Source organism: Bombyx mandarina, chromosome 04 (genome assembly GCF_030267445.1).
Source record: "Bombyx mandarina strain Sakado chromosome 04, ASM3026744v2".
Classification (NCBI taxonomy): Eukaryota; Metazoa; Arthropoda; class Insecta; order Lepidoptera; family Bombycidae; genus Bombyx; species Bombyx mandarina.
Window position 1 is genome coordinate 12873822 of NC_143211.1, and position 14057 is coordinate 12887878.

Consider the following 14057-nt stretch of genomic DNA (forward strand, 5'->3'; position numbering starts at 1 on the left):
AAATTGAGGCTCCTCCTACAACTACGGTTCATTACGGATTAACGGATTAACATAGACAGAAAAGAGCTACGTACATTACCGGACCATGATACATACATTACTGTACCATCCGGCTATGGAATGAGCTCCCCTCCACGATGTTTCCCGAGCGCTATGACATGTCCTTCTTCAAACGAGGCTTGTGAAGAGTATTAAGCGGTAGGCAGTGGCTTGGCTCTGCCCCTGGCATTGCTGAAGTCCATGGGCCACGGTAAGCACTCACCATCAGGTGGGCCGTTTGCTCGTCTGCCTACAAGGGCAATAAAAAAAACTTTTTTTTCACGTAATAAAGTATTTCAAAAGTATTTAAATACCAGTTACATAACGCACGTAAGGTTGTAACTTTTAGGTATTGTTCACCCATTAAAGGCAAAATGGATAATTGAATCCTTTTTTAGTTTTCTTAGTAACATCGACCTCAAATGTAGTTCCCGTTTTCAATTGTTGTTGTGATGGCTAAAATGTGCTAAAATCGTTGGTCGTAAAAATCGGTAGTCGAATGACAGTGACGTTGTCACGAATGTCAAATTATAAATTTTTCATTCAGTGAAATTATATTGTTTCTCCAGTTTGAAGTTTGATTTTTAACTGAACAAAATGTTCAAATAGTTACTAAGAATTTCATATAATGGCTCTAAATTACAGAATTTTATATAGGAATTGTTATAATATTAGGAACCTAATTAAACCGGTAAAATGGGATATAGGCAAAAATTACCCCATTCGAATTCTTTCAAGTAAAGTTTGTTGCCATCACAATTTTGTGAATAGGCCATTACTGGATTTCCAACAAGTAAGCTTTTCAATGACGAGACCATGTACTTCAATGAACGATCAAGAGAAACCCAAGCGGGAAGAAGAGAAAAAAGTTGGTTTGATCCAGAGATTTAAAGAAATGTACAGGGATTACTGGTATGTGTTACTTCCAGTACACATGGCGACTTCCGCTGTATGGTTCGGTAGCTGCTATTATACTGTTAGGAGGTGAGAATATGAGAAAATTATCTTATGACATTATTTTTAATATGTTGCAACAATATTATAAGAATCTGTTCATTTTTCAGTGGGGTGGACGTCATTAGTATTTTAGAGTCCCTAGGAGTCACAGAGACACTCTTAAAACCACTGAAAGAATCTGGTGCTGGATATTTTGCACTTGCCTTTGCCTTGTATAAATTGGTGACACCATTGCGGTACACAGTTACAGTCGGTAATTATTTTATGCTTCTAACATTCATTTTAACCTGCCCAAGCTAGGTTTACCTTCAGAGCTGAGGGTCTTTAAAATGTATATACAAGATAAGAATAAGCGCTACCAAAATCTGAGTACTGATGTCCAAGAAAAATCAATTAGCATTATAACTAGGACCCTGCAGTAAAGTTAACAAGGCTATTAATAAATAAATTGAAATTATATTTACTAATAATAATAATTTACCACACACATTAGTATTAATGATCAATTTGTCACTGTTATGCTGTTAGAATGTAAAAATCAACAAACATTCCAGATATCTCATAAAGCTAAAGGACTGACAATCTCAGAGGACCTGAAGTTAAGATCCTACTGAGGCTCCTTTTAAGCCTTTAAACTGTAATACTATACTTAGGTACAACTTAACCTTAACCTTATAAGAACTTAGTTTTCAATTTTAAATTTTTGTTTATTTTCTATTTTATGTGATTTTATTGTACTTTTTTCAGGTGGAACCACTTATGCTATTAAGAGATTAACGGCACTAGGTTGGATTAAACCAGTTCCATCTAAAGAGAGGCTGAAAGAAATGTTACAAGAAAAAAAAGACTTGCTTCAAGAAAAGAAAGATAATCTTCAAGACCGCCTACATGAGAGTAAACAACATTATCAAGCACAAATACAGGAAAAACGTACACATATGATGGATGAAATGAGAAGATATAAAGCAGAAATGCGCGAAATGAAAAACAAAGTTAAAAAGATGTAGGTAATCAAAACAAACAACAGTACATAAAATAAGTTCATAAGAACTTTAGTATTGATGTAAATGAGTCGACTATTATCAAAGCCGGCAATGTGACTTTTGGACAATTATTGGTAAATCAGAAAAACGAATTATTGACTTTGTATTCCATTGGCAGTCACAAAACTCTTCTGAACGACATCTTAGATAAATAACTGGTTAAGTATTAACCTTTATTTAATGCAGGTTTTGAACCGTATTCTTTGAAGGAGACGATTATATTCAAATCAATCTGTATTGACATATCAATAACATTTTTTTGTCCAAATGCACAGATTGCCACCTTTGATAGTAGACGACTCAAATAGTGATACTATTTTGAGCTATGTTATTCATTTTAGTCTTGTGAGACAGTAGATAGGAGTTATTTGTTTGTTGTCTAAACATAATCTTGGACAAAATGTAAATTAAACTGTTATTATATTTTGGATTTATTTATTGTTTTAAAAATATTTAAATATAAAATGTTCCTTAACAAAATTGTTTCATTACAAAATACTAAACAATCACAAATAGCTGTCTAAATTCTGATATACACAACAAATTTCTTATAATTAAGTACACAACACATCAGCACACAACTGGAATGTTATATAACACATTTTGAAACTACAATAATTATTAAACATAATCGTTTTCCTCATTACAATAATGCAGTTAGTATATTTTTGAACTGTTAAAATGCTGGTAACAGTTATTCATTTAAAGCATGGTGCTGTTGTGTATTACTTCTAAAAATAGTAAATGCATTTAAATTATTATGACATAAAAAAAGAATATACTGCTGATTTTTTTAACTTTGTAAACATCTTCCCAGTAAATAATAATATTCCAATCTTGAGGTGACAAATGCAATTAATGTTTTTGAAGCAAATCACATTTTTTCTAAGTATTCAATTACATCCTAATTATCCTAGTTAAATAAAACTATATTAATGCCCCTACTTTGTCTGGGAATAATAAACAGCAATTAATTTATTGCTGAATTAGTAAATATCCACCATGTTATTTTCAAATATTACACTAAACTAATCTACATATCCACTACTGAAGCATCATCTAAAGTATTTTTGTAAATTTTGAGCACTAATAAATCTCTTATTAATTTATAAAACTTACAGCACAGTCAATGAAAGTAACTTTGAAGTTCAGTGTAACTTAGTAATTTCCAGACAGATCCATATAGGCCTGCAAAAGGACAATAGAACCAAGAAGTTCACGAGTAAGAGTGGTGAATCTACATCAAAAGAGTAGTTCAAATTACAATCATGAGCTCTTGTTAAATGCTCAATGTTAAAAATGGCTAAATGGCTAAATGTTAAAAAATTACAGAAAAATAAAATCCAGAGGAAACTGAGACTCCAAATGAACTAAAAAAGCTGAGTGAGACAGCCGGACAATGAAGTTTACATCCAAACTTTGGAAAACATTTAACAACTTTGGGAAAATGAAATGTGTCTAAACCGACCATAACATTTTAATAACATTTGACAGTAATTTGTACATTTATCTCTGAAATAAGATCACCATAACATAAAACCAGATGTTCTAAAAAACTAAGAGACTAATCAAAGTTACTCAAGTTGATATGCCCATGAGGTCCCGGCGATTGCCGGCATATATCCCAGCATAAAAAGAACAGCAATTACAGTATTTTATGGCTTTTTACCAAAGCTAATTAATATACTTTTTTTAAATCTGCCTTTTTGTTAACTAGCGTCTTCCATTAATTATCCAAGCCTTATTACATTTGAGCTACAATAAATTAAAGCCAAAATATTAAACGAGCCCAACACACTAGTGTTTTCATTAACAAACAAATATAAAAAGAATATTATGACACTAGAGTAAATAATTTAGTTATAACTCCATTCACATCTACTGAAACTATGTTTCGTTAAGTTAACTTAGTTTCACAAATTATAAGATCATTTAACCCATGTATTGGTATGAGGCTGGTGATAGATGAGGCGCGGGAGGAAGGCCCGGTCCAGTGGCCGCTCCGATTGTGGCGAGGTGACACGCACGACACATTAATTTACCTGCAATTTCATTGATTTTACAACAGTTGAAAAGTCAATTTTGTAACTATGTATAATAATGATGGTACATTATTGTATGTTTTTAACAAATGCAGATTTAATATTATGTATTATTATTTTTTATGACCAAATAGGTAATTTATAACAACTGCAATGTGGTGATTTCCCGGCCTGTCCACCATCAACTGCTCTAGGTTTTTGTGGCACTGCACCTGTCTCTTCTTAGACATTTATTGTCAAAAAGAAGATTGTTTAGTACATGGCCGTGATGTGCACCCGCTCAGATCGATACAACCATCCAGCCTATTTCTTTCAGTATTTATGTCAGTGGAATGTCGAGTTAGCTATTTTTAAATGCAATAGAAACTTTGCTTTAATATCTGAAAGTAGACAGCGACGGCTATGATATCTGGGTTCTCTGGTAACCAAGATGATGATTATTTAGATGAGCCACAACTTCATTTCACCATATCTACTGATTCTAAGTAAAATAAGAACATTAATTTATTTTTACACACCTGCTAGAGGATAGCAGCGTTTGTCGGGTTCATCGGTGAGTTGCATGCCGCATACACAACACATATAGCAATCAACGTGGAAATCTCTATCCATAGACACAACTCTTACTGTCTCGTCTGTACCTTCAACTGGTGTTATGCCTGTAAATTAATATAAACTGTAAGCGTTCAGGATTCAATGGGATAGTGCCATTTCCGCCGCTATTTTATACCTCACGATTTGAAGGGTGGGACAACCCGTATACAATAGACACTTCGACTTCATGTCTAAAGCTGGGTGTCGTTATTCAAGTTTTGATATCTATGAACTTCGGTAACCAGTGAGCTTCTTCGCCCATCTAGGCAATAAATAAATAAAAGATTTTTGTAAACCAGTAAGACGTATACATTTTCTTTATAAAAATAGGTAGGATAGGCCCTAAGCTGATCCGCTTACTAAAGCAATAAAAAAAAATATATTATTATAATATTTCGTGATAGTCACAATAAAAGCATCGCTGGGATTAAACATTACATTTTTTTTTTTTTCATTGCCCTTGTAATTTTATTGCCCCTTCGTTACTTAAAATTAATATGTATTATGTATTCACGACGACGTATTTAACATTCGCATTTCTAATTTTGTTGCATTCACAGCTATTTTATCAGTTCTTATCGGAAATATTGACTTTTCCTAAACTAAATTCCATCGAGTCATGTACTCATGTGTAATATGGACAAAGTATATTCGATAATGAAATGATAAGAATTTATACTCTTTCATAAATTATTATTCAACAATATTGTTAGTAAATTATCTCTGACAATAATGCGAAGACTTTATAAGACATTCAGGAATATTCGAATATACCGGCATTTGTTTATTCGTCTTTCAAAACTGTTTAAATTAAATATTTGATGGAAAACAACATTATTACTTAATGGTAACTATATTACTGAAAAGGTAAATTTACCTTTTCCGCAACTTGCACATTTTGGGGCAAACATCCGATGGTAGTCATTGACGCAATAGATCTTATTGTCTACATCCACAGTAAATGGAACACCATCCAGGCACTCATTGCATATGCAGCAGCGGAAGCAGCCGGGATGATATGATTTACCCATAGCTTGGAGTATCTGGAATTATTATCTTCTATAATAATAATAATAACAAAAGTACAACATGTTAAGCACATTAGCGGAATTAAAATTAAAAAATCGGTTATACCCAATGAAGTAGGAAACCTATGGAAATGAAACGTCAACCAAAATTTCGTGCCACTGTGACGTCATCTGGCCACAAAACATGGCGGCTTTAGTGCTGTATAAAAGATTTCAATGTTATCAGGTTTTATCGATAAACGTTCTTGGCTCATTTTATTTTAAATATTGTTGAGTATTATTTATTTGTAGAATTTATACTTTAATGGGAAGTAAGTAGATATATTGTTATGTGCAAATATGATATGATTTAGATGGGTGAAATCTAAGACAAGTTCGTCCTTCGAATTTGCCAAGTAAACTATGATGATTTTTAAAAGTTGCTACACTGATTTTATAAAGTTGTCGTTTGTCGCAAAACATAAAGATATGGCGTAGTTCAAAGCCATCAGCCCATTTCTAGTATGCTAAATGTTATCGTATTTTGAGTACGTGTTTTTCTTAGACTATAACAATCTATTTTAATTGTTTTGCTGACTCTAAAGTCCGTAACATACTACCGCAGCGCACCCCAAAGAAGGTGCGCCGCACCATTTGAATCACTTTCGCTTGAGAGTGATTCAAATTTTAAACTTATCAAGGGATCGCGTGAAAAAAAAAACACCTACAGAACATTTATTCATTAATTACAAACGTCATTCCTTGTGACTTCCGCTCTAAAATCACTTAATTATTAAATATTTAACAAATTTACAATAATGTTTTACTCACTGCGGAATAAAACTATTTTATTTAAATAGTTCCGAAGAGATTTTGTCGGTAGCCTTTTTCCCGAAATATCTAAACAGAATGTCTAAATATGTTTTGATGACATATTTTAAAGTGGTATTTATGATTAGTGTCATGATCAATAGATTCCGACCGAAAAATGGATTTTTCGGATGAGGGCTCCATAATGAATTTAAATACATATAGATAATAGTTTTAGGGCATCGACTTTCTTGAGATCCTATAAAATACGTTTTAATTATTATTTTTGTATGTTTTAAGCATGATAAATTATGAAATTTTATATAATTAATCATATTAAATCGATATCAAAGTCAATAAATAATGTACAACCCAAAACAGACGGCCGAACTGACGTGACAATGACATTTGGCGCGCTAAACATGGCGGATTTTCGGCCTCATTAGACGGAGACGGAGATATTTACGTATATTCATGTTTCATTTTATGTACGCACTGAAATACTGTTATATTGTTTTCCTGCGAGTTAAAGTGCTGAGTAAGAACGAGATAGATATATGTTTATGTATGTGCCTTCAAAATGGGTGCTATTTATATAAGCAATTGTACGTATAGAACATTATGTCGTGTCCCTACTATATAGGTCTATGGTTATACCCCGTATGCCTTGTAGAATGATTGACTTTAAAAACGAATAATTATTAGGTAAGTATAAAGCTAAATACTGAATAAGGCAGTTTCCAGGACTCTAATAATCATTCAGGGCTAAAAAAAATACGACGAAGTCTTAATAATTTCCAGAGAACCTAATCCACCAGCTGTCTCCAGTGTGTAATCGCTCACGCCTGTACTTATTAGGAATTAAAATACTTATTCATGACGTAATATGGCTAAGAGTTTTAGTCAAACCAAGTTACGTAACCTTAAGTTTCTAGTATCTCCTCTTTAAAAACCAGGATCAAAAGACTACGTGCAATAAAAATAGACTCTTGTTAATAACCTGAACTGGGTCCACATTTCCTCGTATACGAATCTATTTACGATATTCATATTACTTAATTGCACTTATTACTTCAAACGAGGCTTGTGGAGAGTATTAAGCGGTAGGCAGCGGCTTGGCTCTGCCCCTGGCATTGCTGAAGTCCATGGGCGACGGTAACCACTCACCATCAGGTGGGCCGTATGCTCGTCCGCCTACAAGGGCAATAAAAAAAAAAAAACTTAGAAAAAAGTTATTGAAAGATGCAATGTTGTCAAACGATTTAAAAAAATAGTGTTAAACATATGGAATTAGCTAGTAAAAGTAGCTAGTGTTTTGGTATGCATACGGAAATAACTGGCATATAAACCTGATCGGAAACCCGCTATTTCCTTAGTTCTATTAAAAACTCGAGTCGAAATTGAGTTAATAATGCTAAGTACTTTAATGTTTTTTTTTCCTACCTATTCGCTGGTAGCCTAAGGGGCTATTCCAGTTACGCCCGAACGGGTAGGTGAGCTCACGGGCTCAACCTGAGAGAATTTGCTAATACTAGCCTTAGCAAGAGCAGTGCTTCGCAGAATCTACCACCGTATCAGAGCCGCGACCTACTGAGATCTGGCGAGAAACTCAGTGGGCTAGGAAACTCAAACAAACAAGAACATGTAACTAGACTGGCCATAAACACATTAAAACTTTCATTTTTTTCAACTTTTTAATTATTTTGAAATTGGAACACATTATATTATTTTAAAAACTTTTTAAGATTTTGCGGCGTTTCACATATTTTTTCGTATTCATTATCAAATTACAATATGGAGTGGGGTGTTAAAGAAAATAGGATTGCAGTGATTGACTTGCACAAAGTGTGTATGGAGCCGTCAGTCATATTCCAAACACTTCGAAAGCTTGCTATCAGCCGTATGTTCGTATATCGTACTATCAACAGATACAACAAAACTTCGTCTGTCCAAGACCAGAAAATATTGGGGCGGCCGCGTGCTGTTAGAACTATAAAAGCTGTTAATGCTGTTAAAGCCACAATTCGTCGAAACCTCATTAGGAAGCAAAAAATCTTATCGCGAGAAATGAAGAATCCCGCTAGGACTCTGTCGCGTATTATAAAACAAGATCAGAAGTTCGGTGCTTATCGTCGATATACAGGACATGCCCTAAATCAATATTTACAATTAAAGAAAGTGGGTCGATCAAAACGCCTTCTGTCGCGATACGCAGGTGAAAGACACAGAAATATCCTCTTTACCGATGAAAAAATTTTAAGGATTGAGGAACACTACAATAAGCAAAATGAAAATGTGTACGCTCATAGTTCTAAAGAAGCTGCTCAAGTGGTCGGAAAGATACAACGAGGTCATCATCCTGCGTCAGTGATGGTTTGGTGGGGCGTGTCTTATCAAGGAGTCACAAAACTACATTTTTGGTGAAAAAGGAGTGAACAGTTTACCAAAGTGTATCAAGATACAGTCTTGGATCATGTTATCAAACCTCTCAGCAATACACTTTTTGAAAATATACCATGGACTTTCCAGCAGGACTCTGCACCAGTTCACAGGGCAGGAACTACCCAAGCCTGGCTTGAAACCAACGTTCCGGACTATCTAAGAGCTGAAGACTGGCCCTCATCTAGCCTAGACCTCAACCTTTTAAACTTCAAATTATGGTCAGTTTTAGAGGCAATGGCCTGCTCTAATCGACACGGCGACATGAGTATCTTAAAAAATCTTTGGAGCAAGGAGTGGCAAAATTTCCCTTGGAAACAGTGTGTAATTACATAGATTCGTGGTCAAGCAGATTAAAGGCCTGTATAAAAGCCAGAAGTGGCCATTTCGAATAGAATCTTTTTTATTTTTTGTTGACATTTTAAAGCAATAAAAAAAAAAAAAAAATTGTAAATATAAATTTTCATATAACATTACTTCATTAAAAAAAAAAGATTTTTATTTGTAACAGAACTTGTGGCTGGACTAGATACATACACCCAGATACTGATTGTCAGATTTAACTTCAAAGTTACAAGGAATGAAATGTGGATTAGGTCAAGTCAGGGTCAACCACCACTTGGCTTGGTGCGGCGATAACCATTTTAACTAACATTTTTTTGATATAATATTGTTATTAGATATTATTCATTACATAATTAAATGAATGATCGTAATTTGCGTATCCTAAAAGAAAATTAAACATCTCGGCTCACCGATATTTACCAGATGATTGTTGTGATTGGTGATTACCAGAACCCACAGACATCACAACTTGAATGCCACCACCCTCCTTGAGACATAATGTCTAAACCTCAAATGTTTTTATAATGGCTGTTGCACCACTCAAACCTGAACGCATGATTGCTTCATGGCAGAATTAGGTAGGATGATTACTACCATCACATCAAGACTGCACACTTAGCTACTGCTAAGTCTTAAAGTATGCCTTACCATAATCATACCTTTTGCCCAGTTTTGGTCTCATATTGATATCTTGTACCCATAAGAAAATCCTAGCATGGAGAAAATATTCAGTATAAAATGATTAGCATTTAACATTAATAAGTACTTGGATGACCATGCCACCTCCAGCCGATGACAACAAAGTGAGAATAGTATTGTACTTAAATCATTATTTATACTGCCTACCAATATGTTCATAATTTAAATGTTTATAAAGTATAAACAAAAAACATATTTTATTAATTTTAGACTTTTTTTTATTTTAAGATATTGGGCATTGCCTAAACAAGAAACTAAAACATTCAAAATCAAATTCAAATTACAAATTAATTAATTTAAATAAAAGACGACATTTTTAAAAAACTCACCATTTCCATAATCAAATGACCACATATAGCACACTTTTCAGCTGTTTGCTGGAATCCAGAATACTGAAATCCAAGAATACAAATTCGTATTTCAAAAGTATTAATGTTTAGGTTTATAAAGATTGATATGGTTGATAATCTTTTTTTACCAAATAATCTTCTTCACAGTACACTTTGCCATGTACATTATAAAAAGCTTTCCCTCTAAGTGCTCTACCACATGAACAGCAGATAAAACAATTAGTGTGGTACAGGTTGCCCATAGCTTGACAAGCTTGCCCAGCACCAGTTACACCAGCCCCGCATGTGTGGCATATACCTGTGGAAGTTAAAAGTAAGTGATGTTTAACGGAGTACGTTTGGTTTATTACAATAGTAATTATGTAACATGTTGCTCTCACTCTCATTTATCAAATGCCAATTTAAGTTGAGCAATGTTCATATTTCTTTATTGTTTACTGCGTAGGTTGCACCTGCACCTCTCACCTGGATTAAATGGTTACTAGAGCCAATAGTCATCACAATGTGATTTCCCTTGTTGCCAATGACCACCTAGAAATACGAGGTCCAAGTCTCAATAGTATAGTATAGCAACTGTCCCAGCATTCAAATGCAGCAGAGATTGATTGGATGGTAGTTCCACCATTAAGTGTGCAGTATTCTACAGTATACATACCAAAGTACTCTCCCTCCTCATCCTGTTTCTCCATTTCTTCTTCGAGTTGCCTAGTTAACTCTTCTATTTTTCTCTGGGCCTCAGTTGGACCTGTAGGTCTGGGCGGGGTTATACTATATGGCAGTAAACTCTTGCCTCTACCACCAGATCCTCGGGAACCTCCAGATACTTGAGAAACTGAGCTTGGTGTAGGACTTGGTGCAGGAGATTGTGAGGGTGAACATAAAGAAGTTAAACCGGAAACCAAATTTCGAGAAGTGATAGATTCAGAGTGTCTAGAACTAGCAGATTCAGAGGTTCTAGAACCAATAGATTCAGCAGTTAGAGATGTATTATCTTTATTGGATATAGGTATGGGTGTGGCAGAAGGTCCTCCTGTCATACACACATAATCAGACCCATTATTATCTTCCACTATTTGCATTCTGTTTACAAGTGGTTTGGAATTATACGCTCCATTTGTCACCAAAGGTTTGTCTTTTGGCATATTATTTACAGTAACAGGCTTGGGGTGAAAAAATTTGGGACTAGACACACATGTCTGTACTTCTGTAGCTATATTGGCCTTAGGTCTCTGTGCACTTGGTGCTATTGAAGCATAAATCGCTGTAGATGGAATTGTCACTACTTTGTCATCAAAACTAACTGTGTTTTCACTTTTCAATAAAGCACTAACATCAGTATATTTAGGTGGAGCTGATCTCATGATTGTATAATCACCACTAATATTTTCTTGGTGTTTACTGTAGGCCAAGGCAGGGTGCTTGTCTACTTTACCCCTCTCTCCTATTAAATTAACATTGCTCCTGCTAAGTCCAGTGTTAGGGACTTGTGGACCGGGCACTGAACCCTGTTGTATGAATCTGTCATTATTTTGTTGTATTTTATATTCACCTTTCTTATCACTGTCTGCGCTAAGCATATTTTCATATAGTGCCGGAATAGCCTTAGACTTCGTGTTAACAGGCACCTGCGGTTGAGCTTTGCTGTACCGAGTGTCGTAGTATCCGTCAGACATAGGAGGTGGTATACCCTGTTGGTAGAGCTGGTGATAATATGGTGGTTGTGGTGAACGCTGTTCACCGTAATAATCTACGTTTTCGTAAACAGGCGGTGGGTATTGCGCACCAGGGTTCCCAGGAATTTCGTAAAGATCGTCAGTTTGATAACTCAGCGACCTTTGTGATAAGGAATCGATTGATCTCGTAGGGCTTGCAGGGAGAGCAGTCGTATTAATATCCCGTTTATTGATAGATGCAATAGTTTCTACCCGCTTGGGAGTCGCAAATTTGGACGAAGCTATCACATTGGATCGTTCATAAAAACTATAATCTTGACGAGTGTTTTGCTGAGTATTATCGAGTACGAAGCTCTCGATTGCGCCTACCGGACGACTTTTGCCTAAAGGGCTCGGAGCCGAAGTTGTAGCCCCTTGCGCCTGCTCAGTTCCATCCTCGACTTTTTTTGAAATTTTCAAATCTTGAAGACCAAGTACACACCGTTGTTCATCGGTATTGTTTCTCCTTGAAGAATCCATGGTCTGAATTATTAAAATCTATGGTTTTTCTTTATTTAACTACCATTTAAAACACCATGAATCATCTCAAGTCTTCGGCTTCAGGTCTTCGACACAAAACATTAAGTAAAATTAAATATTGTCTAGTCCGTACATAAACAATAAAAACCTAAATGTCGTTGTTTTTAGTCTTTAATTTTAAAGTAATCTGTTTGTAGATGGGATAACCTACTAACTTAAATATTAAGTGTATGATCTATACCTACGGCTCACTGAATTTGGCTCCTCTTTTTTTATTTTCAGATTTTTTTATTTTTAATTATTTGTTCGTTGTTTGTTCGTTAAAGTTCGAATGTAAAAATTGTTTGTTCGTCTTTTATTTATTTATAATTAATTAAACAAATGATCACATTAAGTTGGCCCCTTTTACTAGATATCTTTATTTTATCCCTGAGATTAATTAATTTTGATCAATTATCGTTTGTTTGACGACTATTGGTGATTGTTCGATCATAAAAATAATTGAATTCCCAATTATTAATTATTTTATATCTAATAAGCAAACCATCACCTCACGCCTACAGCGGCCTACACTGCCCATGCGCCGGTTTGGTCAATTCAGTTATTTTTAATGATATTGAATATACCTAGTCAGATCATAAATTCTGTCACATGTTTAATGTAAAATAATTGAAACAAGTTTATTCATTATGTAACCATTCATATACCAAAATGAACTTAACAAAACATAGATTCTTATGACACTAAAGTTTATTCAAAATGACCTCCGTGATTTTGAATACAGGCCTTCAATCTGCGCGGCCAGTCGTCTATCGCAGCACGAACGAGGTCCATGTCAATATCGGCGGCTGCCTTAATCAAGGATGTCTTGAGTGACTCCAAATTGGGATGAGGCTTTGAGCACGCCTTTTCCTACAAGTGTTGCCATATCTTGTAATCTAACGGATTCAAATCTGGACTGGAGGAGGGCCAGTCTTCGTGCCGGATGAAGTCGATTTCACGCGCCGCCAGCCAGTCTTGTGTGCTCTTCGCTCTATGAGCTGGCGCCGAATCTTGTTGGAATACCCAGTGCCTGTTATTGAACATGGTATGAGAAACAGGTTCCACAAGGTTCGTCAAGACTGTATTTTGATACACAACTGCATTCGTTTTTACACCTTTCTCACAAAAATGTACCTCTGTTAAGCCCAATAAGAAACTCCCAAGCATACCATGAGCGAGGATGGAAAATGACCTCGTTGGACACGTGGAATACGGTTGCTCGCTTCTTCACTACTGTGTGCGTACACCTTATCATTTTGTTTGTTGTAACTCTCTTCTACGGTAAAAGTTTTTTCATCCGAAAAAAGAATTTCCTGATATTTTTTTCCCGCGTACCGCTTCAACAAAGCGCGGCATCTCTTCAGTCTCAGGTCCATTAGACGAGCATTCAAACGATGTCCTGTTTTTCTTCGATATGCCCGAAGCCCTAAGTCTTCATTTAACACCCTTTTCACCGTGGTTCTGCTTAACCCCATCTGAAGGGCCAACGGTTTCTGCT

The 14057-nt window shown here is 35.2% G+C and overlaps 2 protein-coding genes across 2 annotated transcripts; one reads left to right on the plus strand and one right to left on the minus strand.

Annotated features, from left to right (window-relative positions):
* The first annotated feature begins 573 nt into the window (after positions 1 to 573).
* On the plus strand, positions 574 to 2519 carry LOC114250133 (uncharacterized protein C18orf19 homolog A). The gene is made up of 4 exons (XM_089727075.1): positions 574 to 1023; positions 1104 to 1249; positions 1744 to 2067; positions 2348 to 2519. The coding sequence occupies exons 1-3, from the start codon at positions 668 to 670 to the stop codon at positions 2001 to 2003; spliced, it is 762 nt and encodes a 253-aa protein (XP_089583201.1). The 5' UTR covers positions 574 to 667; the 3' UTR covers positions 2004 to 2067; positions 2348 to 2519.
* On the minus strand, positions 2463 to 12674 carry jub (LIM domain-containing protein jub). Its single transcript, XM_028183871.2, has 6 exons — positions 10981 to 12674; positions 10454 to 10623; positions 10305 to 10367; positions 5553 to 5718; positions 4600 to 4740; positions 2463 to 4081 (listed from the first exon to the last, which is right to left on the minus strand). Exons 1-6 carry the CDS (start codon positions 12515 to 12517, stop codon positions 3972 to 3974), a joined length of 2187 nt encoding a protein of 728 aa, XP_028039672.2. The 5' UTR covers positions 12518 to 12674; the 3' UTR covers positions 2463 to 3971.
* Positions 12675 to 14057: the final 1383 nt, after the last annotated feature.